The sequence below is a fragment of the Pan paniscus genome, chromosome 8 (genome assembly GCF_029289425.2).
Source record: "Pan paniscus chromosome 8, NHGRI_mPanPan1-v2.0_pri, whole genome shotgun sequence".
NCBI classification, from domain to species: domain Eukaryota; kingdom Metazoa; phylum Chordata; class Mammalia; order Primates; family Hominidae; genus Pan; species Pan paniscus.
Window position 1 is genome coordinate 107,587,270 of NC_073257.2, and position 27,522 is coordinate 107,614,791.

General features: G+C 41.2%; 2 protein-coding genes across 10 annotated transcripts in view; one reads left to right on the top strand and one right to left on the bottom strand.

The window, feature by feature from the left end:
* TCTN3 (tectonic family member 3) overlaps positions 1 to 9,805 on the bottom strand; it is a 30,079-nt gene extending 20,274 nt beyond the window's left edge. For 5 of the 7 annotated variants that reach the window (XM_003825397.5, XM_008950716.4, XM_063607832.1 and 2 more), the window contains exons 1-9: positions 9,357 to 9,666; positions 9,066 to 9,189; positions 8,631 to 8,749; positions 3,301 to 3,428; positions 2,956 to 3,064; positions 2,753 to 2,868; positions 2,204 to 2,239; positions 1,265 to 1,345; positions 208 to 333 (exon numbers count right to left, since the gene is read on the bottom strand). In XM_003825397.5, the coding sequence (XP_003825445.1) occupies positions 208 to 333; positions 1,265 to 1,345; positions 2,204 to 2,239; positions 2,753 to 2,868; positions 2,956 to 3,064; positions 3,301 to 3,428; positions 8,631 to 8,749; positions 9,066 to 9,189; positions 9,357 to 9,666 (1,149 nt within the window). Of the gene's footprint in view, positions 1 to 207; positions 334 to 1,264; positions 1,346 to 2,203; positions 2,240 to 2,752; positions 2,869 to 2,955; positions 3,065 to 3,300; positions 3,429 to 8,630; positions 8,750 to 9,065; positions 9,190 to 9,356 lie in introns of all 7 variants that reach the window. The other 2 variants (XM_055093206.2, XM_055093205.2) reach the window with 1 other exon arrangement.
* Positions 9,806 to 9,877: 72 nt separating this feature from the next.
* ENTPD1 (ectonucleoside triphosphate diphosphohydrolase 1) overlaps positions 9,878 to 27,522 on the top strand; it is a 207,694-nt gene continuing 190,049 nt past the window's right edge. The window contains exons 1-3 of one of the 3 annotated variants that reach the window (XM_055093209.1): positions 9,878 to 10,033; positions 13,517 to 13,626; positions 26,604 to 26,841. The gene's annotated coding sequence lies outside the window, so the exon portion shown is untranslated. The remainder of the gene's footprint in view (positions 10,034 to 13,516; positions 13,627 to 26,603; positions 26,842 to 27,522) is intronic. The other 2 variants (XM_055093210.1, XM_055093211.1) reach the window with 2 other exon arrangements.

Sequence of the window (27,522 nt, forward strand, 5' to 3'; positions counted from 1 at the left end):
TGGAGAAAATTTTAATGAGTAAACACTTGTAGAATAACCACAACTTGTAGTAAAATTATGGAATATTAAATGTTGAGGCCTCAATTGACAGACTGAACTAGGCCTTCATATTCTTATTCTATTTCACATGTATTACAGAAGCAAAGAAATTATTTCTAACCCAATATTTCTTCCCCTCTAAATCCCCTATGAGAGAAGGGCCCTAACCCTGAAGCGAAGGATGAAGTGTTGCTGTAAGGAAGCGCCTGGCTCAACAGTCAGGTTGGTTTGTCCCAAACTGACAGAAACCTTCTGGATTCCAAAAGTCCCATTGGTCTCTATCTCATAGGTGACCTGAAATGCAAAAAGAATCAATTAATAAAAAGTAGTTATTGGGCCGAATATGTTTAGGACAGAAGATTTTCTGTCTTCAAGGGTGTTATTATAACTAAATGAGGCAGACTGAAACAGTAATGTTAAAAATGCCAAACACAAATACTATGAAAGATAAAGATGATTTCATATTATATTTGTATATGAAAAAGAAACTGGATAGAGCTCTTTAAAAGGGTTCACGGGTAGGTGAGTTTTTGGTAGGAATTGAAAGGGAAGAAAAATAAGTTGATTACGGACAGAGGAGGGCAAGTAGAAACAGGCAGAGGTGAGCATGGAACAGAAATCTGGTTTACTTGGCTCTCACAATGTTTGAGAATTAATAAAGATCATTGCTGGGGATACAAGTTGCAGGCAATTGAAAGTAACCTTAAATTTCTGAGCATAGTCTTTAAGAAGATGCTTTAAGATAATTCTTACTTTTTAAGGTTAGATTGTTTAGAGAACAGAGGAATAGAAGTTGATTATTCTACTTCAGAGTTTCAGATGATACTGTGTCAAGAGAATAAAATGTGGTCAGTCAGTATGAATCAGTAACAGACTGCAAGTGGGCAACGGAAGAGGTGTCAGAAATAATTTTAATGTCCTGGACCTGAAATACTGGAGGATGGTGGTGATGGAAATAACTGAAATGTGGTAGGGAGGATAATGGGCTCAATTATTGACAAGTTTAATTTCAAACTTGCTGGGAATTGTTGAAATTCACAATATGCTACTTTTACCAAGGATTGCAACCAGGAATCTACCAATACAACAAGTTTGCATTCCCAACATTGTTAGAGAATGCAAACAAAATTCAGTTGGGTCAGTCTGATACTTAATGGAAGATGAGGCACCTCTGGCACTGTTGATCAACACACATCAGTCCAGAATCTGAGGTCAGTATCCCTACCTGAGAAACTACATTCTGACAAGTGTTTCCAGCCAACAGAGGAGCATTAGCCTGTGAGGTAAGTATTACAGGAACCTGGAACTAGCAACGAAAAGAAGCAAATTAACTAAAACTGAAGGCGGTATTTTGTCTTGTATCTATTAATAGATATCATGCTAAGATGAGTATTTTTTCTTCCCCTTGACCACCCTCTCTCTCTCTTCTTCCACTGCCAGCCAACAACTTAAATTCAAGTCTTTCTAAACGAGCACTTCTCAAAACTTATTTCTCAGAACACTAGTTCTATTAAATATAAAACAAGGGTTCCATAGTCAAATAATTGTTAGAAATACTATATTCAGTATTCCCCTTAGAGATTAATAAGGCCCTCTAGCAAATTAAAGACTCCAGGAGGGGTGAGATGGCTCACGCCTATAATCCCAATACTTTGGGAAGCCAAGTCAGGAGAATTGCTTGAGGTCAGGAGTTCAAGACCAGCCTGGACAACACAGCAAGATCCCCATCTCTACAAAATATTAAAAAATTAGCTGGGCATGGTGGCACACGTCTATAGTCCCAGCTGCTTGGGAGGCTGAGGTAGAAGGATTAGTTGAGCCCAGGAGGTTTAGGCTGCAGTGAACTGTGACCGTGCCACTGCACTTCAGCCTGGGTGACAGAGCAAGACCCTGTCTCTCAAAAAAATTAAGAAGCCCACCCTAAATATAGTTTATTTAACCCAATGTTTACAAACTTATCTAACACCTTATGGATCCTGGTTTCATACGAGGCTATTAACTGTATAGGACGTACTTGCAAAGGCACCGTTTTAGATCCCTACTTAATTGTTTGCTACATCACGCTTACATTTATCTTTCAACAGTACAACTTAGACTAAAATTGCCTCAGATGCAGAGGAGCCAAATATTCTTTTTCTTTTTTCCTGGTACAACAGCATCATACCTCCATATTCTGTGGATCAGTCATGCCTCTTGGAACCTAGGAGAACAGCAGGGACATGAATGTGCATATACCTTACCAAAAATCACCAGGAGCTTGTGGTTTCATATTACTACCAATAGGCTTTGGTTTGGCGGGCAGGGGAGTCAATATATTAGAATGATTCACTTCCTCTATTCCACCTGACTCTTCTTTACACTAAAATGCCAGGAAGTGGAGCCAGGCAGGAGGGTGACAGACTGTGATGCCTATTTACTCTGACAGGGCTCTACTGAATAGCAAAAGCAAGAAGTTTGGTGAGATGGGTGTTTTCCCCCTTCCACCCTCGCAAGCCAATCCCATTAGTGAGAAGGGTGATGATCTCTTATCCTGCATATATATCCCCAATTATTTCATTTGTCTTCAGATGTGGTTTCCAGGCCCTCTGTCTTTTACGTGGCTCCTGGGGATTCTGACTTTTATTCAATGCTCTTTCCATAACCCACAACAGTGAGAAGCATGTTCACTTCAACTTCATAGTAGTGACAGTGTAGGGAGAGAAAGGACACCTACCTTTAAGACTATGAAGTTATAGTAAGAGGCAGCATTGAGGGCTGAATCCAAGGTACAGCTACTAGCCAGGTTCTTGAAAAAACGAGTGCAAGTTGTACTTTTACTCTCTAGGAAACCTTAAACACAAATAATTAAGAGAGTGGTAAATGAGAAAGCCTGTTTTAAATTGAATGAAAAGGTTGGTACTTTTGCTCTGGATTCACCTGCAGGATTGCTTTCAGCACAGAGTCCCCCAGCTCCAACTCCTGCAGGTTGTCTCAGCAAGCTTATTACAGACCACTTGGGGAAGTAAGTAAGAATGGGGTCCCCAGCCTGAATAAAATATAAAAGAAACTTTGTTCACAGTGAGACTGGACTAAACTACAACAGAAAAGAAAGAGTAGAAACAAGGTTAACTCAAGGGCATGATTACGTGGACAGTACTGCCCTCCAAAGAGCTGACAATGGTTTAGCTAGCTGCAGGGTAGTGCTGCAAAGTTACCTTGTCAGCTGTCTGCTATGAGAGTAAAAACCAAACCAAACAATCCCATCCCCTTCCCCAGGCTCACCCTGTAAAAAGATGGTGGTGATTGAGTTTGGAATGTTGAAGTGAATGATTCGCCTCCAAACTCTGCAGCCAGGGCCTGGAAGTTGGTTGCATTGACCTTTTGAAGCTTCTGGAAATAGTTTAAGTTTGCTAAAATGTTTTTTAAAAGAAAAAGCGTTTAGATAAAAGAAAAACATGCCAAGTAACTAATTTTAAAAAATATTTTTATTGAAGCATAATATACAGGGTGCAAATCTTAAGTGTAAACTCAAAGAATTTTTACAAATTTATATACTTGTATTACCACTACCCAGATCAAGTTACAGAATATTTCCCCAGAAGGCTCCCAATCAATACTCCATCTCCAGAAATAACAATTCTGATTTCCATCACTTCTTAATTTATTCACAATCTACTAACTGAATTATTGTTTTAATATGAAGATCTGAGATAAGAATATGGTCATGAATGCCAGTCAGTTTCAAGTCATTGATGGTCAAGAATGTGTATGATCAGCAATTTGTAATGAAAATAGGAAGGTCAGCCAGGCGTGGTGGCTCAGGCCTATAATCCCAGCACTTTGGAAGGCCGAGGCAGGTGGATCACCTGAGGTCAGGAGTTCGAGACCAGCCTGGCCAACATACTGAAACCCCATCTCTACTAAAAATACAAAAAATTAGCCGGACATGGTGGCAGGCGCCTGTAATCCCAGCTACTCGGGAGGCTAAGGCAGAAGAATCGCTTGAACCTGGGAGGCAGAGGTTGCAGTGAGCCGAGGTCGCACCACTGCACTCCAGCCTGGGCAAGAAGAGCGAAACTCTGTCAAAAAAAATAAAAAAGAAAAAAAAAGAAAATAGGAAGCTCGATAATGCTCATGTCTGCCCCATACCAGATGAGTCTCTAACAGAATCGCACTATTTCCATAGGAACATGGGACAATTAGAGACAATTATGACAATTATTTGATCTGTCCTTTCCAAATCTTCCTGTTTCCTCTACACTTCAACTGACAAGTCCTAACAACAACTGACGAGTCCTAACAATGTTGCCATCTCTCAAGTTTAGAGATTTGTTGCATTTTATTCCTTAAGCCTTATAATTCCTCCATTCAAGATTTTAGATACTTCAAAAGGGTATTTTCTGGAAGAATTCTCTAATTTCTATGATAGCAATGTATAAATCTACCGAAACTCCTGCAGTCATCTCTTTATGGCACTTCAGAACCAGTAGAGAGATGTAGGAAAAGGGCTGTGATGCTGTCCCCTGCCCAGAGGATGGCAGGTGATTGACAACACTCTGTCTGCTTTACTACTCCAAGTCTGCTAAATTGAAAAAAGAACATAGGGAAACATGCCCCTTGCCAGTTTCATTCTTCATATAAGTAATGGTTATTTGTACAGAGTAAAAGAGGTTACAATACCTGCATCATTGAAAGCAAATGAGGATTCCACGTTAAATGAACCTGACCTTTACCCTCTATGATAATGGATAACATCTTAATTACCTGACTTTTCAGCTTGCTGAAAAGTCAGCATGAATGGGGCTCTCAATTCTGGGGCCTTTCAGACTACTCACTCTCCACACATCTCCTAGATCCTTCTTATTCAAAGTGGGGTACACACATTAGTAGCTCCAGCATCACCTGGGAGCTTCTCAGAAATGTAGACTCTCAGGCCACTCCGCAGACCTCAGTCAACATCTTCATGTTAACAAGATCTCCAGGTAATGTGTATGCATATTAGAATTTGAAAAGCATTGCTCTGAAACAGGTGATGTTGATGCTGCTGTTCTGTGGGCCACTTTCCACCTCTGATCTGAAATCTTCAAACCCTAACGCTTCCAAGAGCTATTTAAACATTTCCTTCGGAACTCATACCCTGAAAACCACATGGAGGAGATATTTACCTCATGTAAAATGCAGTTATTTGTATCTTTATACATGAAATAAAATTAAAGTTAAGCTAAGAAAGAAGGTGAACTGAGATGGCAAAATGTCTATCTGGCTATTTTTTCATGGCTTAAATGAATAAGAGAAAGTTTACATTTTGTCTCTCACTTCAGTGCAAAGATATTGGCGGTAGTGATGGTAAATATAGGCTAAGTAGAATTTTTGCCTAAAATTTCTACCATCACAGATGATATATTACACCTAAAAGAGCTTAAAGGTATTTAGATTTCTATTACAATTTCGGATGTCAAAGGAAGCCTACAGACCATCTGACCTAATCCCATGAGGAAATTTGGATCCTCAGAGGTAAAAGGGTAGCAAAAAGCCAGAGGGCCAGCTTGCAGAGCCAAGAGTAGATTGCAGATCTCCTATTCCTGGTGTTTTTTCCCCACTCCATCATGCTGTACAGACTTTGACTAAAAACGTAATTTACTGATGATCATTATCGTAGATACATATTTTTTTGAATTTTATTTTATTTTGAGATAGGATCTCACTCTGTTGCCCAGGCTGCAGTATAGTAGCATGATCACTGCATGCCTCGAACTCCTGGGCTCAAGCAATCCTACCTCAGCCTCCCAAGTAGCTGGCACTACAGGCATGCACCACCACACCCAGCTAATTTTCCTATTTTTTGTAAAGACTGGGTCTTGCTATGTTGCCAGGATTGTTCTCGAACTCCTGGGCTCATGCAATCCTCCTGCCCTGACCTCCCAAAGTGCTGGATTACAGGTATGAGCCACCATGCCTGGCTGCACCAACAGATACTAAGCACCATGGGGAAACAAAGATATGGTCCATCCTTTCATGGTGTTGACAATTTACCTGGAAAGACATGATGTTTACATAAATTAATAACAATGTAAGAAATCCTATAGGTTCTAAGATGGTGACTCAAACAATAAATGCTTTAGAACTTCTGAGGATGGGCTTACTTCCAAAAGATGAGCAAGAAAACACTCGTGGAAAATACAGGTATTTCAAAATGCAAAGAGAAAAAGGAACTATAGAGTCAGAAAGAAAAGCAAATACAAACTTGGGAAAAATACAGGGCATATCTTGAGGACAACGAGTAGATGAGTTCAGCCAAAGCAGAGGGTCAAGTACAGAGTAATGCTAAAAGAGCCAGGAACACTAAGTTGGATCAAATAGGAGATCTGACTGGCTGGCTAAGAAGCTGGATGTTATTTTATGGATAGTGGGAAGTAATGGAGGTTTCTCAGTAAGGAAGCAACATAATGCAATGTTATGGAAAGATTTATCTAGTGAAATGATTCTCCACAACTGTGTATACTGTGTGTAGATGCTATGTGTGTATATGTGAGGAAGGTAGGTAAATAATCAGAACCAAAGGGAAATTTTTGCCTTTTTCATACTAAACATGAATGCACACCCCACCCTCGTTCAGGAAAAAGTTCATTGATGTAATGAACCATAACTACTATTGGAAGTGGCCATATTCCTCCCTCAGGTGTTTAAGGGAAGTTCAGATCCACTGATCCCGAAGGAGTGTGCAGGATGGTGTGGGGGGCAGGAGTGGGGATCAAAAGCAGGGAGCACCAGGTAGGTGCCATTGCAATAACCCTGGAGCATGATCATAAGGCTGGATTTAAAAGGCAGTGAAATGTTTGGAAAAGAAGAGACAACTTTATCTTTTTTTGAGACAGACTCTCGTTCTGTTACCCAGGTTGGAGTGCAGTGGTGCAATCTCAGCCTCCCAGGCTCACATGATTCTCCTGCCTCAGCCTCCCAACTAGCTGAGATTACAGGTGCCCACTACCATGCCTGGATAATTTTTTGTTTTTTTAGTAGAGACAGGGTTTCACCATGTTGGTTAGGCTGGTCTCAAACTCCTGACCTCAAGTGATCTGCCCACCTCAGCCTCCCAAGTGCTGAGATTACAGGAGTGAGCCACCGCATCAGGCCACAACCTTATCTGAAAATGAAGTATTCATCTTGTTCCCTTTACCCTATTACCATCTAAATAACCACAAGGCTTCTGATAACTGCTTTGAAATTCAAATCCCCCAAAACCAAAAACTGGTTGTTTTCTGAGACAAATATAGTTTTGCAATTCTTATTAACAGTCAGATGAAATCAGGATGAGGTGACTTCCAGGATGCAAGAGACATTTAAATCCATTTTGTGCAGGAACATTATTTTGCTTCATAGACATTTTAAAAAGATAGATTAGCTTCATATCTTTAGAAATGTTATAGCCATCACCAGCAAATTTCTAAGTTCACTAACCATCCCCAATAATAATAACCTCTAATCTTTATTGTACTCTACAGTTGTAGAGCGCTTTCATATACAAAGCCAATGATATTATTTCTCACTTTACAGTTGAAGAAACGAGCCTGGAAATGCTAAGGGATTTGCCCAAGTCTGTATAGCTGGTAAGGAAATGGCAGGACTGAGATCCTAATCTAATGCTCCTCCTACACTGTTGCCTCATGAAATGAAAATAAGGTTGGCATAGACTCATTTGTCAAAGATGTTCATTCAAACATTATTTGGTGCTTACTATGTGTTAGGCACTGGGGATTCAGTTAGTACCCTCATGGAGATTGTAGTAAGTGGGGAATATAGTCTATCTGTGATTATCTGAGTTAAGAGGAATGATTAAAAGGATTGAAATTAAAGTTCTTTATGAGTTTTCTGATCCATAGCCAACAGAACATAAAAAGTTGCAAATGTGGCCAGGCGCGGTGGCTCACACCTGTAATCCCAGCACTTTGGGAGGTCGAGGTGGGTGGACCATGAGGTCAAGAGATCAAGACCATCCTGGCCAACATTGCAAAACCCCGTTCTACTAAAAATACAAAAATTAGCTGGTCATGGTGGCACACACCCATAGTCCCAGCTACTCGGGAAGCTAAGGCAGGAGAATCACTTGAATCCGGGAGGTGGAGGTTGCAGTGAGCTGAGATCGTGCCACTGCACTGCACTCCTGGAGATAGGCGGAGGCTCCGTCTCAAAAAAAAAAAAAAAAAAATGCAAATGTATTCCGTAATAAGAGAGAAGAGGCAGAAAGAGGCGTAGAGATTCAAAGGACAAAAAAAAAAAAAAAAAAGTTTAAAAAAAAGAAATGGAAAAAAGGCCAGAATAAAAGCCAATTCTCAATAAATGTTAGACCAAGCTTGTCCAACCTGCAACCCACCGGCCGCATGCAGCCCAGGACGGCTTATGAATGCAGCCCAACAACACAAATTTGTAAACTTTCTTAAAACATTTGACATTTTTTTTGCTTTTTTTTGTTGTTGTTGTTTTTAACTCATCAGCTATCGTTAGTGTATTTTACGTGTGGCCCAAGACAATTCTTCTTCCAATGTGGGCCAGGGAAGACAAAATATAACACTCCTGTGTTAGAAAATGAGAACAACCAACATGTTTCTACTCACAGTTGTTCACATGGACACAAAACTGCCTGATTCCATTAGAATCCATGAAAACTCTTGAAGGAAACGGGGAATTACTCCTGAAGATAACAGAGTTGTCTACACAAACCCAGCTTGAAGACCTGTGAGGAAAGAGGAGGGAGAAGATATATTTAGAAGGGGCGGGGCAGGTCCAAAAAAGAGTGTCCCAGCAATATCGGCCAGATGATGCCAAAGAGAGGACTCCTTGGGCACCTATAGGACGACACGAAGGTCTTATTCTACTGGCCAGCCCTGCTCTAGAGAATCAGAAAAGGCAATTCCTAGGAAAAACCAAGGGAATGTCCTAGGAGTGGAAGTACGGGTGGGAGGCACAAAGACTAACTCTTCTTACATCCAAATGTTACCCGTTGTAGGCCCCAATCCCCTTTAGGATTCAGTCTGAGCAACGAAGCTCACCTTACGCTGCCTGGAAGGCAGAAGGAGAAAACTGTCCTCGGATGGAGAAGATAGCAGTCCCTGTCGCAGCAGCAATTTATATCGCAGGCTCCAGGAGTCAAGTCACAGACACAGATCGGTAAGACTATGAAAGTACGACACAGAGTGAGTGGGATGAAGATCCCCAAACTCTCCCAGGTGCTCACCCTCCTTCTTCCGACAGCCCCACTCCTGCTTTGTGGCAGCTCAACTTTGCTCACAGAATTTTAGATCTCAGAAGTAAGTTTCCACCCCCACAACGTTTTCCCTCACCTGGGAAGAGGTCCACAGTCCTATTCCCAGGGGCCGAGGGAGTCACGAGAGTAGGGACCACTGTAGAGAGTCCAGGCACGGCCGGGCGAGTTGCAGTCGCCTCTGAAGGGGACTGGAGGGTTCCGCCATCCGTCCCTCGCTGCAGCTCCAAAGACGTGGGCACTGCCCCCGATGGGGAGGAAGAGGGCTGAGGCCGGACGCCATCGGGGAACACCAGAAAGAACACTTGCAGGAGCGCGAGCTGTGGGGTGCGCATTGGGCATTCAGGGCCTCCGGGTCCGACGTAAGCCTCCGCGGTCTCCAGTCGCATTGCCAGAGCGTGGGTGGGAGGAGTCGCATAGCGACTGACGCCATCCGCGTGCCTCTTCTCATTGGCTCATGAGAAGGCTGAGAGCTCTTCAGCCAATCGAAAGTGGGGTTGTTACAGCTCTTTCAGTGTCCTTCGGTCTGCGCCCTCCTCCTTAACGCGAGCCGGGCCCTGCCTCCGTTGCCTGGCAACCGTCAGTGACGAAGGAGCCCTTGCGCCTTCCTTCCGCTAGGTGGCGGTAGGAGTTCGGCGGACCGAGAGGTTCCGCGCCCACTTCGCGGCCCAGAGGACCGAGCCCGGCCTCCGGTGCAAGGAAACCCCAGAGGCCGGAACTAGAATTGCAAATTTTTTTTCACCCCGGATTCCAACGGTGAGAAACCCTTTCTATGGAAGAATAATGTTCTCAGGTGGGGGAAACACACCTAAGATCACATACCTTAAAAAACAGTCTCCTCTAAATATGGCTTTTTAAAAAAAAACACACACATTAGAAATAATGTTCATTCAGCTCCTTACATTTTAACATTGAGAAATTTTGAAAACCCTAAAGAAATGCATCAAATCATTAAAGATGGACTGCATGTTTGTTGTTAGAAAAATCAGTGAGAGAAAAATAAGAAAAAAGGGCAGGAAAAATGTGAGAAAATAGGGAGAGAAAGAATAAAAAAAAGAAACATTGTCTAGGAGGTGAGAAAATAAGATGGAGGAATGGAAATAGAAGATTTTTTTCCCCGTGTTAATGGCAAATTTTTTAAGCCTCTCTAGGAGGTTTTTGTTCTTCCCGGGAATGGCGTGCCTCTTCTGATTCCCCACAGCAGCGCGGGCCATGGGACTTTCCTTCAGTATTGGAAGTGTACCGTAGCTGCACTGTCCAGCATGGTAGTCACCGGCCTTATGTGGCAATTGTGCGCTTGAAATGTGGCTAGCGTGACTGAGGAGCTGATTTTTTTTTTTTTTTTTGAGACGGTGTTTCGCTCTGTCGCTCAGGCTGGAGTGCAGTGGTGTGATCTCAGCTCACTGCAACCTCTGCCTCTAGGATTCAGGTGATTCTTCTGTTTCAGCCTCCTGAGTAGCTGGGATTACAGGCACGCGCCACCATGCCCGGCTAATTTTATTTTTATTTTTAGTAGAGATGGGGTTTCACCATGTTGTCCAGGCTGGTCTCGAACTCCTGACCTCAAGTGACCCGCCCGCCTTGGCCTCCTAAAGTGCTGGGATTACAGCTGTGAGTCGCTGTGCCTGGCCTGAATTTTTAATTTTTAAATTGTAATTAATTCAAAGTTAACCACAGACGTGAGTAGCTACCATATTGTACAGTGGGACTGTAGATGATCAAAATCTTGCTCCTCCTAGACCCAGTATTTTCCTATGTCCACGGTTCTGACATCTGGATTATTTTGGATATTTAGTTTTAGTATATAAATTAACATCTGTTAAGAGTTATCTAAGATCTAGTACACTTACCTAAAATCTGGTCAATACCTCCCTTTACAAGTGAATCATTTAACTCAGGTAAGTTTTAGGACATTTGACTTTACTTGAATTCTCTTACAAGATCTTTATTTTCTAATGTTTTGAAGTCAGTAGCTAAAAGTCTCTCTGTGTTATAAATATTTTCAAGTATGTTTTTATGTTGTTGTGTGATAGACAGCTATGGGAGATATGTGTTTGGTCTTAAAACATTTATTTACCTTATTAGTAATTTCTATAGGAAAAGGCCAAGTTCATATTATTCAGATTATATGATCATATGTATATACTAGAATGTAAATTCCAAAAATAGTGAGTTTTGTCTGTTTTGTTCATTGAAATATCCCCATGCCTAGAACAGTGTCTGGGACATGTTAGATGTGCATTAAATATTTTAAAAATATATTAAAAATTGTTTTGTTGAACTCTTTAGAATTAATCCTTAGGAATATTTTTAGTTTATTTTATTTCAGGATTGTATTTCTTTCTATAAAATTTCTTCTTTTTGCAACCAATTTACCATGTAATGATCTTTCTATAAAATTTCCATTGTACATCTGATCAGAGACTATTTTAGATTTCAAAGTTTGGAATTTAAATGGCAACTCTCAAATAGTGTTAAATTATTTCTGAATTTATTAGCGTTGGCAAAAGACTGTTGGTTGAAGTAATTTTAGAGATGAGTGATAAGGAAGTAATGTTTCCGGATCTTTTTGAGTTGCTTTTTCTTATTTTTGAATTTTAACACAACTTTTTTTTAGAAAAGTTATTTTTTTCTCTTTTGTTATAGTTAAGCAAAAAGATTATTTGTATTGCTGTTTTTTAAACTTGTTTTATTTATTGATTTAATTAATTAATTAATTAACTTATTTGAGAGAGTCTTGCCCTGTCACCCAGGCTGGAGTGCAGTGGCGCCATCTTGGCTCACTGCAACCTCCACCTCCCAGGTTCAAGCAACTTTCCTGCCTCAGCCTCCCTAGTAGCTGGGACTACAGGTGTACCCACCACACCCAGCTAATTTTTGCATTTGTAGTAGAGACGGAGTTTCACCATGTTGGCTAGGCTGGTCTCAAACTCCTGACCTCAAGTGATCTGCCTGCCTCAGCCTCCCGAAGTGTTGGGATTACAGGCATGAGCCACCGTGCCTGGCATGTATTGCTGTTTTGTATTTGTAAGAATCTCTGTAATATAGAACTCTCAATACTTTTGAGATCCAGTATTAAAATCTGAAAGATAATTTTGTGGATGAAGAATGAAATTTATTCACATGTGTCATGCAGATGTCAGGTTTAGTATGGGGACCAAGTCTTAAATTGAGATCATATAATATCATCTCAGAAGCAGAGATTTCCAAATTAGATCATATGATACTAGCAGTTGTCTGTGTTTGGGATTAAAAGAGTTTAATATGTAATTGGAAATTTAGCAAGGAGATTGTATTGAGATGGCAGACAAAGAACAAGTTCTGTCCTTTTCCCACTTCTCCCCCCTTTTCCAAAAATCTCTGAAAATTACAGAAAACTTAGATACACACACAGTTGTGCATACATGAACATGCCCAGAATTGAAATACATGAAGGTGTGCTCTCATGGGCCAGACATTATAAGAATACTTGAAAAATAGAAGGCACATGGGATGGAATTGAAGGTGGACAAACAACAGTTGCATAATAAAGGCCTTATACAGAAATGGAAGTGACTCTTGGAGTGCTCTAAGCACACAGAAAGAAGGTATTTGTTATCAATAGTGGCCCTTAGACAATTCTATGAGTTATTGATTGAAGTACCACTGTAGGAAGAGCCAGGTCAGCCTCTCAAGCTTATCCCTACTTGTGCTTGCGGTGGACAGCAGAAGAATTTTCCCCTAAAGGTGGTGGGGGGGGGTGGCGGGAGGCAGTCCATGTATACTTTTACTGAAAAGGCAGGACAGTGCCCTGGATGGCTTCTGACATTTAGGAGGAAGAGAGAGGCCCCACATGTTGAGACTGGTCCTAGCCCACTACTAGGTTTGCGTGTCTCCTCCAAAATTCATTTCAAAACTTAATCCCCAATGTGCAGTATTGAGAAGTGGGACCTTTAAGAGGTGATTTGATCATGAGGTCTCTGCCTTCATGAATGGACTAATCCATTCACGGGTTAATGGATTAATGTGTTGTCATGAGAGAGGAACTGGTGGCTTTACAAGAAGAGGAACAGAGACCTGAGTTAGCAAGTTAACACGCTCAGCTTCCTCACCATGTGATGCCCTGTGCTGCCTTGGGATGCTGCAGAGAGTTGCCAGCAGCAAGAAGGTTCTTAAGAGATGCCCCCTTGACCTTGGGCTTCCCAGCCTCCACAACTGTAAGAAATGAATTCCTTTTCTTTATAACTTATCCTGTTTCAGGCATTCTGTTATAAGCAACAGAGAATGAACGAAGACAGAAAATTGGAACCAAGAAGTGGGATTTTGCTGATGACAAATACCTGAAAATGGGGAAGCAGCCTTGGAACTAGGTAATGAGCAGGGGCTGGAAGAGTTTGAAGGAGCAGGCTATAAAGTGACTGTATTTCAGTGAATGGAGTATTAAGGGTGATTCTGGCGAGACTCAGAAAACAAAAAGACAAGGGAACATTTGGAACTTCTTAGAGATTTGTTAAATGATTGTAACCAGAATACGGACAGAAATATGGACAGTAAAGGCCATTCTGCTGAGATTTGAGATGGAACTGAGGAAGGTGGTATTGGAAAATGGAGTAAAGGCCATCCTTGTTATAAATTGGCAAAGAACTTGGCTGAACTGTGTCCATGCCTGAGGGCATTGTGGAGGGCCAAACTTGAGATTAATGAACTAGGGTATCTGGCAAAAGAAATTCCTAAGCCAAATATAGAAGGAGCTACATGATTACATTTGACAACTTATGCTGATATTCAGGAGCAAAGGAATAATTTAAAGGTAGAATTTATCATGAAAAGGGAAGCAGAGTGGAAGGATTTGGATAACTCTCAGCCTGACCACATGAAGAGTAAAAAAGCATGTTCAGCAGAGGAAACCAAGGGTGCAGCCCAGTGACTGTTTGCTAAAGAGATTAGTTTGGATAAAAGGGAGACAGATACCATTCCTTTAGACAAGGGAAGAAAGATCCCAAAGGCATTTCAAAGATCTTAGAGGGTGCCCCTCCCATCACAGGCCCAGAGGCATAGGAGGACAGAATAGTTTCAGAGGACAGGTCAGGGTACTCTCCACAGGCTCACTGCCCAGGGCCACCTCAAGGGAGTCCCACCGGCAAGATGGCTCTCACCAGGTATGCCTCTTTGACTTTGGACTTCCCAGGCTTCATAACTGTAAGAAATAAATTTTTTTCTTTATAAATTACCCATTTTTAGGTATTCTGTTATAAGCAACAGAAAATGGACTAAGATACACACCTTGTCAAACTCCATGTCTACCATTTTCTTCTTCAAAAATCCTGCAGGTGGAATGCAATAAGCAGATCCCACCTGTGCATAGGCTAACAGGGAATCTCAGTTACCAAGGTGGACACACACTCAAAAGATCTACATTTGAAAAAGAAAAAACCCAGCAAACAAAAAAAGGGTATAATGTTCAAGAAACATCAAAACCCGAGGCCGAGTACAGTGGCTCACACCTGTTATCCTAGCATTTGGGAAGCAGAAGCAGGAGGATCGCTTGAGCCAGGGAGGTTGAGGCTGCAGTGAGCCATGATCACACCAGTGCACTCTGCCCTGGGTGACAAAGTCTCTAAGTAAAGGAAAAAGGAAAAAAAATTTAAAAAGGACAAGTTATAAAAATAGTTTAGAACAAATATAATTAACATTTATAGAGAGACATGAGAATTTTGCATCTATTAGAGAGGAATCAACTAGGAATTGTGATTAAAGATGGAAGAAAAATGCACATTTGGGCCAAGTGTGGTGGCTCATGCCTATAATCCCAGCAATTTGGGAGGCTGAGGCAGGGTGATCGCCTAAGTTCAGGAGTTAAAGACCAGCTTGGGCAACATGGTGAAACCCTGTCTCTACAAAAAATAAAAATTAGCCAGGTGTGGTAGTGCACACCTGTAGTTCCAGCTACCCAGGAGGCTGAGGTGGGAGGATCACTTGAGCCCAAGAGGTTGAGGCTGCAGTGAGCCTTGATTGTGCCACTGCACTCCAGCCTGGGTGACAGAGCAAAATCCTGTCCAAAAAAAAAGAAAGAGAGAGATTGAGAGAGAGAAAGAGAGAAGAAAAGAAAGGAGGTAAGAAGGAAAGAAAGATGCACATTTGACCCCTCTTTTGAAATTTTATTAAAATACCTGTTAAAAGACTTAAAAGGGTATATATTTATAAAAACAAAAAGTAGGAGGTGTGTTTGACCATCAGCATGGTCAGTATGGAAGATTTTTCATACATTTTTGAAGAAATTGGAAGGATATTGACTGAAGAAGCAGCAGCCTAGAATATCCATGGAAAGGGACTGCAGCCAAAGGAGACAGCTGCCTTCCAGCAGAATACCACAGAGTAGCCAGAACTAGCGATAGCAAGTAAGAGAGAAGATAAAAGGTAAAGTTGATGGAAATCAAGAAAATACATCGAAGGTCTATATGGTATATGGAATAGTTTGCCTTTGTACTCAAAAGGACCTATAACTAGATACTTTCTTTGAGGAAAAAATAGAGAATTCTTTCTAGAAATTGATACACTCTTTAGTTAATATCAGAGAGATTTGAGAAGTAATCAATAAAACATTCATGAGAGCAGAATATTTGGCAAAGGAGCAATCAGAATAAGAGAGAGCTCTTGGAAATTAAAACTATTAACTTTTTTGTTTAAAATTTTGGAAGATAAATATAAGGACATCTAATCTATTGAACAAAAAGATAAATAAATAGAAAATATGAGACACTGAGGATTAAATCTACAAGTCCAACGTTTGATCAATATGAGTTCCAGGAAAAAAAAAGAAAATGGAAGAATTAAATTGGTTAAAGAAATATTAGGAACTCACACCTGTAGTCTCAGCACTTTGAGAGGCTGAGGCAGGAGGATCGCTTGAGGCTGGAGGATCACTTGAGGCCAGGAGTTTGAGACCAACCTGGGCAACATAGTGAGACTCCGTTCCTACAAGAAATGAAAAAAAATACCTGGGCATGGTGGCACGTGCCTATAGTCCTAGCTGCACAAGAGGCTGAGTTGGGAAGATCGCTTGCACCCAGGAAATTGAGGTTATAGTGGCCTGTGATCACGGCACTGCACTCCAGCCTGGACAATAGAGCAAATCTCTGTCTCTATTAAAAAGAAAAGAAAATGGTAAAACAATAAAACAAATAAGTCCAAATATATAAATAATTACAATAAATATGAATAAGTTTAATTCATCTATTAAGAAGTATATTCTTTTTTTTTTTTTTTTTTTGAGACCAAGTTTTGCTCTTGTTGCCCAGGCTGGAGTGCAGTGGCATGATCTCGGCTCACTGCAGCCTCCACCTCCCTGGCTCAAGCAATTCTCCTGCCTCAGCTTCCCAAGTAGCTGGGATTACAGGTGCCCACCACCACGCCTGGCTAATGTTTTGTATTTTTAGTAGAGATGAGGTTTTGCCATGTTGGCCAGGCTGGTCTCGAACTCCTGGCCTCAGGTGATCTGCCCGCCTCAGCCTCCCAAAGTGCTGGGATTACAGGCCTGAGCCACCGTGCCCAGCCAGAAATAAAATCTTAATAGGCAAATGCTAATAAGGAGGAAACAGATGTGGTAATAGTAATGACAGTCAAAATAGAATTCCAGCCTAGTGCAGTGGCTTGTGCCTGTAATTTCAGCTACTCAGGAAGGGAAGTTGAAGCAGAAGGACTGCTTGAGACCAGGAGTTCAAGACCAGCCGGGCAACATAGTGAGACCTTATCTCTAAAAATATAAAGATAAAAATAAAATTCTAAGTGAATTATATTTGAGGGCAATATATATTTCATCTTTATAAAAGTTACAGACTACCTAGAAGATGTTAAATTAATGAATCCTTGTGGATCTAAAGACATTGTTTTAAAATATAAAAGCAAATAACTAGTGGAAAGAGTAGACTAGGTAAATCCACCATCAGAGTAAAAGATTTTTATCATACCTCTTCCATAAATAGATAGATTAAATAATAAAAATAGAGAAAAAGATTTAAATAAGTGATTTTAAAATTCTCAATTTATCTATAGATGGTGTAGAACTTGAACCTAATAAGCAAATAGTACTAATTATTTTCAACCATACTTGGAGCATTGACAAAAATTGACCATGTATTATGCCACAAAGGAAATCTCAATGAAGAGAAAAAAGGCAAAGATTTTATAGTACATTCTGCTTGCCACAATGCATTAAAATTAGAAATTAACATAAAAGGACAGCAAAAATATCCTCTTGGAAATTAAGGGGAAAAATCACATTTTTGAATAAATCTTGAGTTAAAAGAAAATAAACACAAAAATTACAAACTAATTAAAAATGAAAGTTAAACAACTAGAATACATAGAACAAAGCCAATAGAACTTAGAGAACTTTTATATTTTCAAGTACTTTTATTTTTTAAAAAGAAATATTTAAAATAATCCTAAACTTAATCTTACAATTTAGTAAGCAAACAAATTACAAATTAAAAGATAAAGAAGAGAATTCATAAAGATAATAGAGGAAATTAAAAATTAAAAACAAATAAAAAATCAGTAGAGTAATTGATAAAACCAATAGCTGGTTATGTGAAAAGATAAACAGACAAATGTTTAGAAGATCAAATTAAAAAACACAAATTAATAATATTAGGTCCCAATAAGAGGTCATAACAATTGGTATAGACTTAAAATATATATATGATTAATATATATTCAGTAAAATAGCTGACAAGATGGAGAATTTCACCAGAGACTGAAACCTATGAAAATGCATCAAATGTAAATCCTAGAACTGAAAAGTACAATAATGGAAATTGAGAACTCTTAGATTGGTTTAACAGTGGATTAAACACAGCAGAGGGCAGGATTAGTGAACTGAAAAACTAGATTATTTGTTAAGATCTAGTATAAAACATGGGAAAATGTGTTGAAAATTCAGAAAAGAATGTAAGAGACAATGTGGGGAGAGTGGTAGAAATACTGATATGTAATTGGGCCCCAGAAGGAAAGGAGAGAGATAATGGGGTAGACACAGCAATATATTAGGATATTTTGGCTGAATATTTTCCCAAATAAATGAATGTTATCAATCTGTAGATTCCAGCTCTACAAAACCCAAACAAGATAAATTTAAAAGAAAATAATACATGGGGATATCTTACTCAAATCCCAAACATTGACAAAGAGAAAATCTTTAAAATGTATAGCTTAAAAAGACATATTACCTTCAAAACAGCAACAATAACACCTGACTTTTCTTGAAACAGAGTCTCACTCTGTCGCCCATGCTGGAGTGCAATGGTGCGATCTCGGTTCACTGCAAACTCCGCCTCTGGGTTCACACAATTCTCTGCCTCAGCCTCCAGAGTAGCTGGGATGACAGGCGCCTGCCACCACGCCAGGCTAAATTTTTTTTTTTTATTTTTAGTAGAGATGGGGTTTCACCATCTTGGCCAGGCTGGTTTTGAATTCCTCACCTCGTGATCCACCCGCCTCGGGCTCCCAAAGTGCTGGGATTACAGGTGTGAGCCACCGCGCCCGGCCTACACCTGACTTTTCAACAAAAATAATGGAAGTTATAAAAAGTCGAATATCTTTAAGGAAGCTAACCTAAAATTGTATACCCAGCAAAAGATTCCTCAAAAATGAAGATAAGATAAAAATGTATTTATAAACCAAAAACTGAGGGAAAAATTACCACTAACAGACCCACACAAAGAATTGCTAAAGGGAATTCTTCATGCCAAAGAGAAAATGATCTCAGATGGATGCATGGAAATGCAGAAATAAATGAAGAGCAATGGAAAGAATAAATATAATGTCAATATAGAAAATTCAATTGTATTCCTATATTATAGCCATAATAAAGTAAAACTTTTAGATGATAAAATGTACAATTACCTGAAGAAACACTAAATACACAGGAATAAATCTGAAATAGTATAAGATCTCTACATATCACTGGGCGGGGTGGCTCACGCCTGTAATCCAAGCACTTTGGGAGGCCAAGGCAGGTGGATCACTTGAGGTTAGGAGTTTGAGGCCAGCCTGGCTAACATGGTGAAACGCTGTCTCTACTGAAAATACAAAAATTAGCCAGGCGTGGTGGCAGGCGCCTGTAATCCCAGCCACTCGGGAGGCTGAGGCAGGAGAATCACTTGAACCCAGGAGGCAGAGATTGCAGTGAGCTGAGATCGTGCCACTGCACTCCAGCCTAGGCGACAGAGCGAGACTCTGTCTCAAAAAAAAAAAAAAAAAGATCTGGCTGGGCGCAGTGGCTCACACCTGTAATCCCAGCACTTTGCGAGGCTGAGGCGGGTGGATCCCCTGAGGTCAGGAGTTCATGACCAGCCTGGACAACATGGTGAAACCCCATCTCTACTAAAATACAAAAAATTAGCCAGGCATGGTGGTTCATGCCTGTAGTCTCAGCTACTCAGGAGGCTGAGGCAGGGGAATTGCTTGAACCCGGGAGGCAGAGATTGCAGTGAGCTGAGATCATGCCACTGCACTCCAGCCTGGCAACAGAGCAAGACTCTGTCAAAAAAACAAAACAAAACAAAACTACATATCAAAATATGTAATATTTCTGAGAGGAATAATAGAAAACCTAAATAAATGGAGAGCTGCACCAAATTCATGGCTGGAAAGACTTATTAATGAAAACATGTGAAGTCTTCCCAAATTCATGTATAGATTCATACAGTCCAGTAAAAATTTCAGCATTTTTGGGTAAAAATTGACATGCTGATTTCAAATTTATGTGTAATTTCAAAAGGTCAAAAATGCCAAGAGAATCTTAAAGAAGAACAAGGCTAGAAGGCCTCTACCTACTAGATATCACATCTTATTATTAAGATAAAATAATTGTTAGAATAAAATGGTATCGCTTTGGCTCCAAGATCAACAAATAGATTAATGGAAAAGAATAGTGTCCAGAAAAAGACCCATACATATGTAGTCACTTGATTTGTGACAAAGGTAATATTACAGTACAGTGAGGAAAGGGTGATTTTGTCAATAAACTGTGCTGTACCAATTGGATATTTATAGGGATGACAGTGTATCTGTACTCCTACCTTACCTATACCCAAACATCAATTTTACATAGATTTTATACTTAGGGAAAAAATAAAGCTTCTAGAACATGATGTAAGATAATACGATCCTGAGGTAGGCAAAGGGTTTTTAAGCTGGACAAAAATCACTGATAATAAAGAAAAAGATTGTTTAATTGTGTCTTGTTAACATTGAGAATTTCTCTTAATAAAAAGACAGTATTAAGAGAGTAAAAAGGCAAGCTACTCAATGGTAAAATATTATATATATGTATATATATGTAAATATACACATACACACATATAAAAAGAAGGATTTGTACCCAGAATACGTAAAGAATCCATGTACAATCCCCCAAAAAATTGACCAAAATTTTGACCAGACTTTTTATAAAGGAGGATATATAAATGAGTAATAAACATAAAAGAGAAACTCAACATCATTATCAAAGAAGTTCAAATTAAGACAATAATAAGATAGAATTCCATATCTTTCAAAGTGGTTAAACTTTTTAAAGGTGGAGGATATGGAGTTACTGGATATTTCATTTGCTACTGATAGGGGTATAAATTGGGGCTACCATTTACTGTTGGGCTTCATATAATAAAGCTAAACATATACATACCCTATGACCCAGCAAAATATACACTTTTAGGTGTATACCCAGTAGAAAATGTGTGTGTGTGTGTGTGTGTGTGTGTGTGTGTGTATGGTAAATACATATATTTAACAAAAGACTTGTATGACAACATTTATAGCAGCATGATTTAAAATAGCACCAAACTACAATCAACCTTATTATCCATCAAAAGCAAAATGTATATAAATTGTAGTATACTCATACAATGGAATAATAATATTGCAATGAAAATGAACAAAGTACTGCCACACAACAATTTTTGTTGTTGTTGTTGTTTTTTGAGACAGAGTGTAAGTCTGTCACTCAGGCTGGAGTGCAATGGCGTGAACTCGGCTCACTGCAACCTCCACCTCCCGGGTTCAAGCAATTCTCCTGCCTCAGCCTCCTGAGTACCTGGGATTACAGGCGCCTGCCACCACACCTGGCTAATTTTTGTATTTTTAGTAGAGATGGGGTTTCGCCACTTTGGCCAGGCTGGTCTTGAATTTCCGACCTCAGGTGATCTGCCCACCTTGGCCTCCCAAAGTGCTGGGATTACAGGCATAAGCCACTGCGCCAGGCCAACTTAGACAATCTAAATGATAATCGTGTTGATTTGGCCAGGCATGGTGGCTCATGGCACTTTGGGAGTCCAAGGTGGTTGAATTTGCTTTAGCTCAGGAGTTTGAGACCAGCCTGGGCGATGTAGTGAGACCTCGTCTCTATGAAAAATTTAAAAATTTAGTTGGGTGTGATGGCATGAACCTATAGTTCCAGCCACTTGGGAAACTGAGGTGGGAAGTTCACTTGAGCCTGGGAGGTCAAGGCTGCAGTGAGCAGTGATCATGCCACTGCATTCCTGCCTGGGTGAGTGAGTGAGACCTTGTCTCAAAACAAAAACAAAAACAAATATAATGTTGATCTAAAGCAAGATACACAAAAGAACATATTATATTATTTCATTTATATAAAATTCAAAAAATAGGCAAAACTGCCTTATATTATTAGAATGTTGGACAGTGGTTATGTTATGGGATCTTTGGGTTGTCAATTTTCTTCCTAGAAACCTCTGTGGCCAATAACGCCTTTGTTCAAGTTCTTGTCCTGCGTCCAGGAAGAATGAGGTACACAGACAAGTGAAGGATGAACAAGGCAAAGATAAACTTTATTAAGTGTTAGAACAGCTCAGAGGAGACCCTCAGTGGGTGGCTCCTCTCTGCAGATCCTCCAGTCAAGTGTTCAGCTCTCAGCATAGAGGAGGCCCTGGGGAGGGTAGCTCCTCTCTGCCCGCTGGTCGTCCCATCATCTGCTGCTCTCAGCAGAGAGGAGGCCCTGGAGAGGGTGGCTCTTCTCTGCAGACAGGTTGTTTGGAGGTCTCTGCAGGCCTCTCAAACTGTCAGCAGATGGTAGCTCTTCTCTGCAGCTGGTTGTCCCCTCATCTCTGTCCTCTGCATCCTCTGTCCTGCTCTGGCCATCCTCTCTAGTCCTGTGGCTCATAGGGTAGTAAGTACATGCAGATTGGTCCATGGGTGGTCATAGGCAGCAGGGAGTCCCCACTCTGGTGTGTGGGACTGGTGGCCTGGCCCTCAGCTTTCAGGCCCTCCATGGCCTGAAGGTGGTGCCTTACTGGGGACCCCACCCCCTTCTGCCCAGCAACCTGTCTGCCTTCCGCTGCCATTCATGGCCCAGGTGTTCAGCCCAACCCCACTTGGAGAGATCTGAGCAGGCGCTGGGAGAGAAGAGAGGTCAGGCAGTGGGAGCAGACACTCCTAAGCCTGCAGGGACTGAGGGAGGCGCCTTCCTGGGCACCCGAGGGTGCAGGCTGCAGAGATGGCCGGGTCCTGTGCCTGGGAGGGTGGCCACAGCTGTACCTGGGAGCTCCTGCCCTGCCAACTCAGGGATCCCGCTTGTTCCCAACTCCTGCCTGCTCCATGCAGCGGGGACCTGGTCTGCAGCTGTTGGTCGTGGGGGCTGCAGCTGCACCCGGGAGGGCAGATCCTGCCTGCTCCTGGCCTCCTCCAAGAGCACAGGGAGGCTCAGATGCACAGCCATGGTTTGGGCGGCTGCAGCCCTGCCCAGGAGGGTGGAGCTTCTACCTGCTCCATAGAGCATGAGGCCTGGGTCTGCAGCTGCAGTTTGGGGGGGCTGCAGTGGTACCTGGGTAGCTCCCACCCCAATTCAGAAAGGGCGGGCCTCCCACTGGCTCCATGGAGTGCCCAGGCCCAGCGGGGCCTCCCTGCTGCAGCTAGTGTGATGGTAGCATCCGCTGCCATCAGTTATGTTTGAGAGGAGTAGTGACTGGGTAGGAATACAATGGAGATTTCTGAGCTGGTGGTAATCATGTCTTCAAATGGGCTAGGGTTACATGGGCAGGCTCACTTTTTTTGTTGTTTGTTTGTTTTGTTTTGTTTTGTTTTGTTTTTTGAGACAGAGTCTTGCTCTGTGTCTCAGGCTGGAGTGCAGTGGTGCAATCTTGGCTCACTGCAACCTCCACTTCCTGCCTTCAAGCGATTCTCGTGCTTCAGCCTCCTGAGTAGCTGGGATTATAGGCATGTGCCACTATGCCCAGCTAATTATTGTATTTTTAATAGAAATGGAGTTTCACCATGCTAGCCAGGCTAGTCTTGAACTCCTGACCTCAAGTGATCTGCCCACCTTGGCATCCCAAAGTGCTGGGATTACAGGTGTGAGCCACCTCTCCTAGCCATCACTTTGTAAAAATTAGTGGAGCTATATATACATTTGATTTATGCATTGTTCTGTATTCATGTTTATACTTCAACAAAAAAGTTTACTTAAAAAAAGATACTAGATTTTTCCAAATTAGATTGTCAACACTGAAAAAGTTTGATGACATCAAATGATGATATAAAAAAATGGGTACACTGCATTAGGAATGTAAACTGTTATAGCTTTTTTTGGAGGGCCATAGGTCAGTATCTATTAAGTTTTTATATGCATATGCCCCTTTATTCAGGGATTTAACTTCTTTTTTTTATTTTTATTTATTTTTATTTTATTTTTTTTTTTTGAGACAGAGTCTCACTCTGTCCCTAGGCTGGAGTGCAGTGCCGTGACCTCGGCTCACTACAACCTCCGACTCCCTGGTTCAAGTGATTCTTCTGCCTCAGCCTCCCGAGTAGCTGGGATTACAGGCATGTGCCATCACGCCCAGCTAATTTTTGTATTTTTAGTAGAGACAGGGTTTCACTATGTTGGCCTGGATGGTCTCAATCTCCTGACCTTGTGATCCGCCTGCCTTGGCCTCCCAAAGTGCTGGGATTACAGGCATGAGCTGCTGCGCCTGGCCCAGAGATTTAACTTCTTGATAGCTATTCCGGAGAAATCCACACAAGTGTAGAAGAGGCAAATAGAAGCATATATATTGGAAACAATGTAAATGTCTATCAGTAGCAGAGTGGATAAATAAACTATGATGCATTCATTATGGAATACTCTGTAACAGCAAGAATGAGGTAGTTCTTTATTTAGTGAAATGGAAATATCTCCAAGACAATACATGAAAAAACCAAGTTACAGAACAGTACACAGAGCATACTATCATTTACACTAAAAAAGGCACATTTAAACTCTTAACCCAGTGTCTAATAAAAAGTTAAACAATGTTTGTGTGGTAGTATGTATGTTGTGTGGTACTTAGATTTTGAAAAACAGTTATTAATAATTTCGTGAAAAAAATTCTGCTCTGGTAGCAAAAGAACAGCGGTGAGAGCTCTTTCAATACAATAATTACAAATTGAGCATTTCTTCATTTTTAAAAACTTAACTGAGTACCTGTAGAATCATTTTCATCAGCTGAGACTTTTTAAAATTAAATTTTCTATTTCATGATAGATGAAGTTGTAGGTTATACAACCTACAACCTTCAGGTAGATGCATGAAGTTATAGGAAATTGAGAGTACTCAGAGCAATCCTGTGTACCCTCAAAGCTAACACTTCAAAAACTATCATACAATATCACAAGTGGAATAATGGCATTGATACAACCCACCAATCTTCAAGATTTCCCCAGTTTTATTTGTGTGTGTGTGTATATTTAGTTCATGAAATTTTAATGCATGTGTAGTTTCATGTTTCCACCACCACAGTAAAGATACAGAGCAGTTCTGTCTCCCTGAAAATCTCTCCTCTTTTCCTTATTTTTTTTTTCTGTTTGTTTGTTTTTTCTTTGTTTTTTTGAGACGAAGTTTCGCTTTTGTTGCCCAGTCTGGAGTGCAATGGCCTGGTCTCGGCTCACTGCAACCTCCGCCTCCCGGGTTCAAGAGATTCTTCTGCCTCAGCCTCCCGAGTACCTGGGATTACAGGTGCCTGCCACCACGCCCGGCTAATTTTTGTATTTTTAGTAGAGATGAAGTTTCACCATGTTGGTCAGGCTGGTCTCAAACTCATGACCTCAGGCAATCCGCCGGCCTTGGCCTCCCAAGTGCTGGGATTACAGGCCTGAGCCACCGTGCCCGGGCCTCTTGTCTTTTCATAACCAAACCCACCTTTCTTTTCCCACTCCTGCTCCCCAAGATGCAGTGTTTTTTGTTGTTGTTTGTTTGTTTGTTTGTTTGTTTTTGAGACGGAGTCTCCCTCTGTCGTCCAGGCTGAAGTGCAGTGGTGCCATCTCAGATCACTGCAACCACCACCTCCTGGGTTCAAGCAATTCTCCTGCCTCAGCCCCGGCCCCCCCCACCAGTAGCTGGGATTACAGGCATGTGCCACCACGCCCAGCTAGTTTTTGTATTTTTAGTAGAGAGGGTTTCACCATGTTGACCAGGCTGGTCTCGAACTCCTGACCTTAGGTGATCCACCCCCCTCGGCCTCCCAAAGTGCTGGGATTACAAGCGTAAGCCACTGTGCACAGCCCCCAAGACGTAATTTTAAACCATCATTAATTTTTATAATAACCATGATAGGCCAGGCACGGTGGCTCATGCCTGTAATCCCAGCACTTTGGGAGATGGAGGCGGACAGATCACTTGAGGTCAGGAGTTCCAGACTAGCTTGGCCAATATGGTGAAACCCTGTCTCTACTAAAAATACAAAAATTAGCCGGGTGTGGTGGTGCCGGCCTGTAATCCCAGCTACTCAGGAGGCTGATGCAGGAGAATCACTTGAACAGAGGAGGTGGAGGTTGCAGTGAGCAGAGATTACACCACTGCATTCCAGCTTGGGCAACAGAGCCAGACTGTTTAAAAAAAATTTTTTTTTAATGATACTCATGATTAAAATAACTATGTAATTTATCTAAATTATTGTTTACAAGCATTTATCTAAGTAAATTGAATAAACGGTGTCTACATGTTTAGTAGAAAACAAATGTTTAGTAGCTCTGGCAGAATTCATCTCGTTGCTTTTTAAGAGATTAATAAACAATGAATACATTGTAGAGGAAAGAAGTATGTTTTCACTTTGAAACCTTTTTAAAAATTTTTCTTTAGCCATTTAGTATTAATAACAAGGGAAGTAGTATTAATAACAAGGGAAGAGGGGTTTCTACTCCTTTTCTTTTTTCTTTGCTCTTCTTCCTCATTTCATCCCTTGGAGACTGTCTATAGTCCCACATTTTGTCCAGTTCTGAATCTGTGTAATTTTGACTCTATGGCAGAAACTGTTTATTGCTGACTATATATTTGTTCTCTCTTCTCTCAAATAAACAGAGCCCCAACTTTTTACTGAGCACAATATAGCCAAAAGATGACATTGCCCAGCCTCTTTCGCAGATAGCTGTGGCTATTCCAGGATCCCAGAAAATGGTAGCCACAAATGAAGGCCTCTGAAGCAGAACTGCCCTGGATCTTTACTGTGCTGGTGCCCTCTCGGACTTTCTCTTGCCCTTCTGTCTCTGGCCTCTCATTCTCCCCCGAGGCATGGAAACTAGAATTCCTCTTCCCCCAGGTGGGTCATAGAAGCCAGCAACAAAACCTAAAAATATCACTTTAACTTTCTCTTTCTCCCAGCCTTTCTGTATAAAAACTGGCCATAAAGAAATGATCTGACCTGCCTCGTTTGACTGTTCCAGATTGTTGAAACCCATTCTGGAGAGGCTTCTACCCCACATTTAGACTGTTGAATCCCATTGCAGAGCGGGTCCTATCCCACATCCAGAAGGAAGGAAGGCACAGAGGTCAAGAAGAATCTAGATAGACAGCATTGCTGAGTTTCTCCCACTCAGTCTATAGCATTAGATCACACTCTTTTTTTATCCTGTCATATTTGTACATGGCTGTTCATACTTGGTTGAACCTAAGCATAAAAGTGGACAATTTCCCCTGTATCTTTTATTTATTTTATTTATTTTCACTTTTTTTAGGGACAGGGTCTCACACTGTCACTCGAGCTGGAGCTCGGTGGCACAATCACAGCTCATGCAGCCTCAAACTCCTGGGCCCAGCATACCTGGCTAATTTTAAAATTTTTTGTACAGATGGAATCTTGCTTTGTTCCTAAGGCTGACCTTTAAACTCTTGGCCCCAAGGCATACTCCCTCCTCAGCCTCCCAAAGTGCTGAGGTCACAGGCATGTGACACTGTGCCCAGCCTCCCCTTCAGGTCTTCATTCTGCAGTCTCCTGTGTACG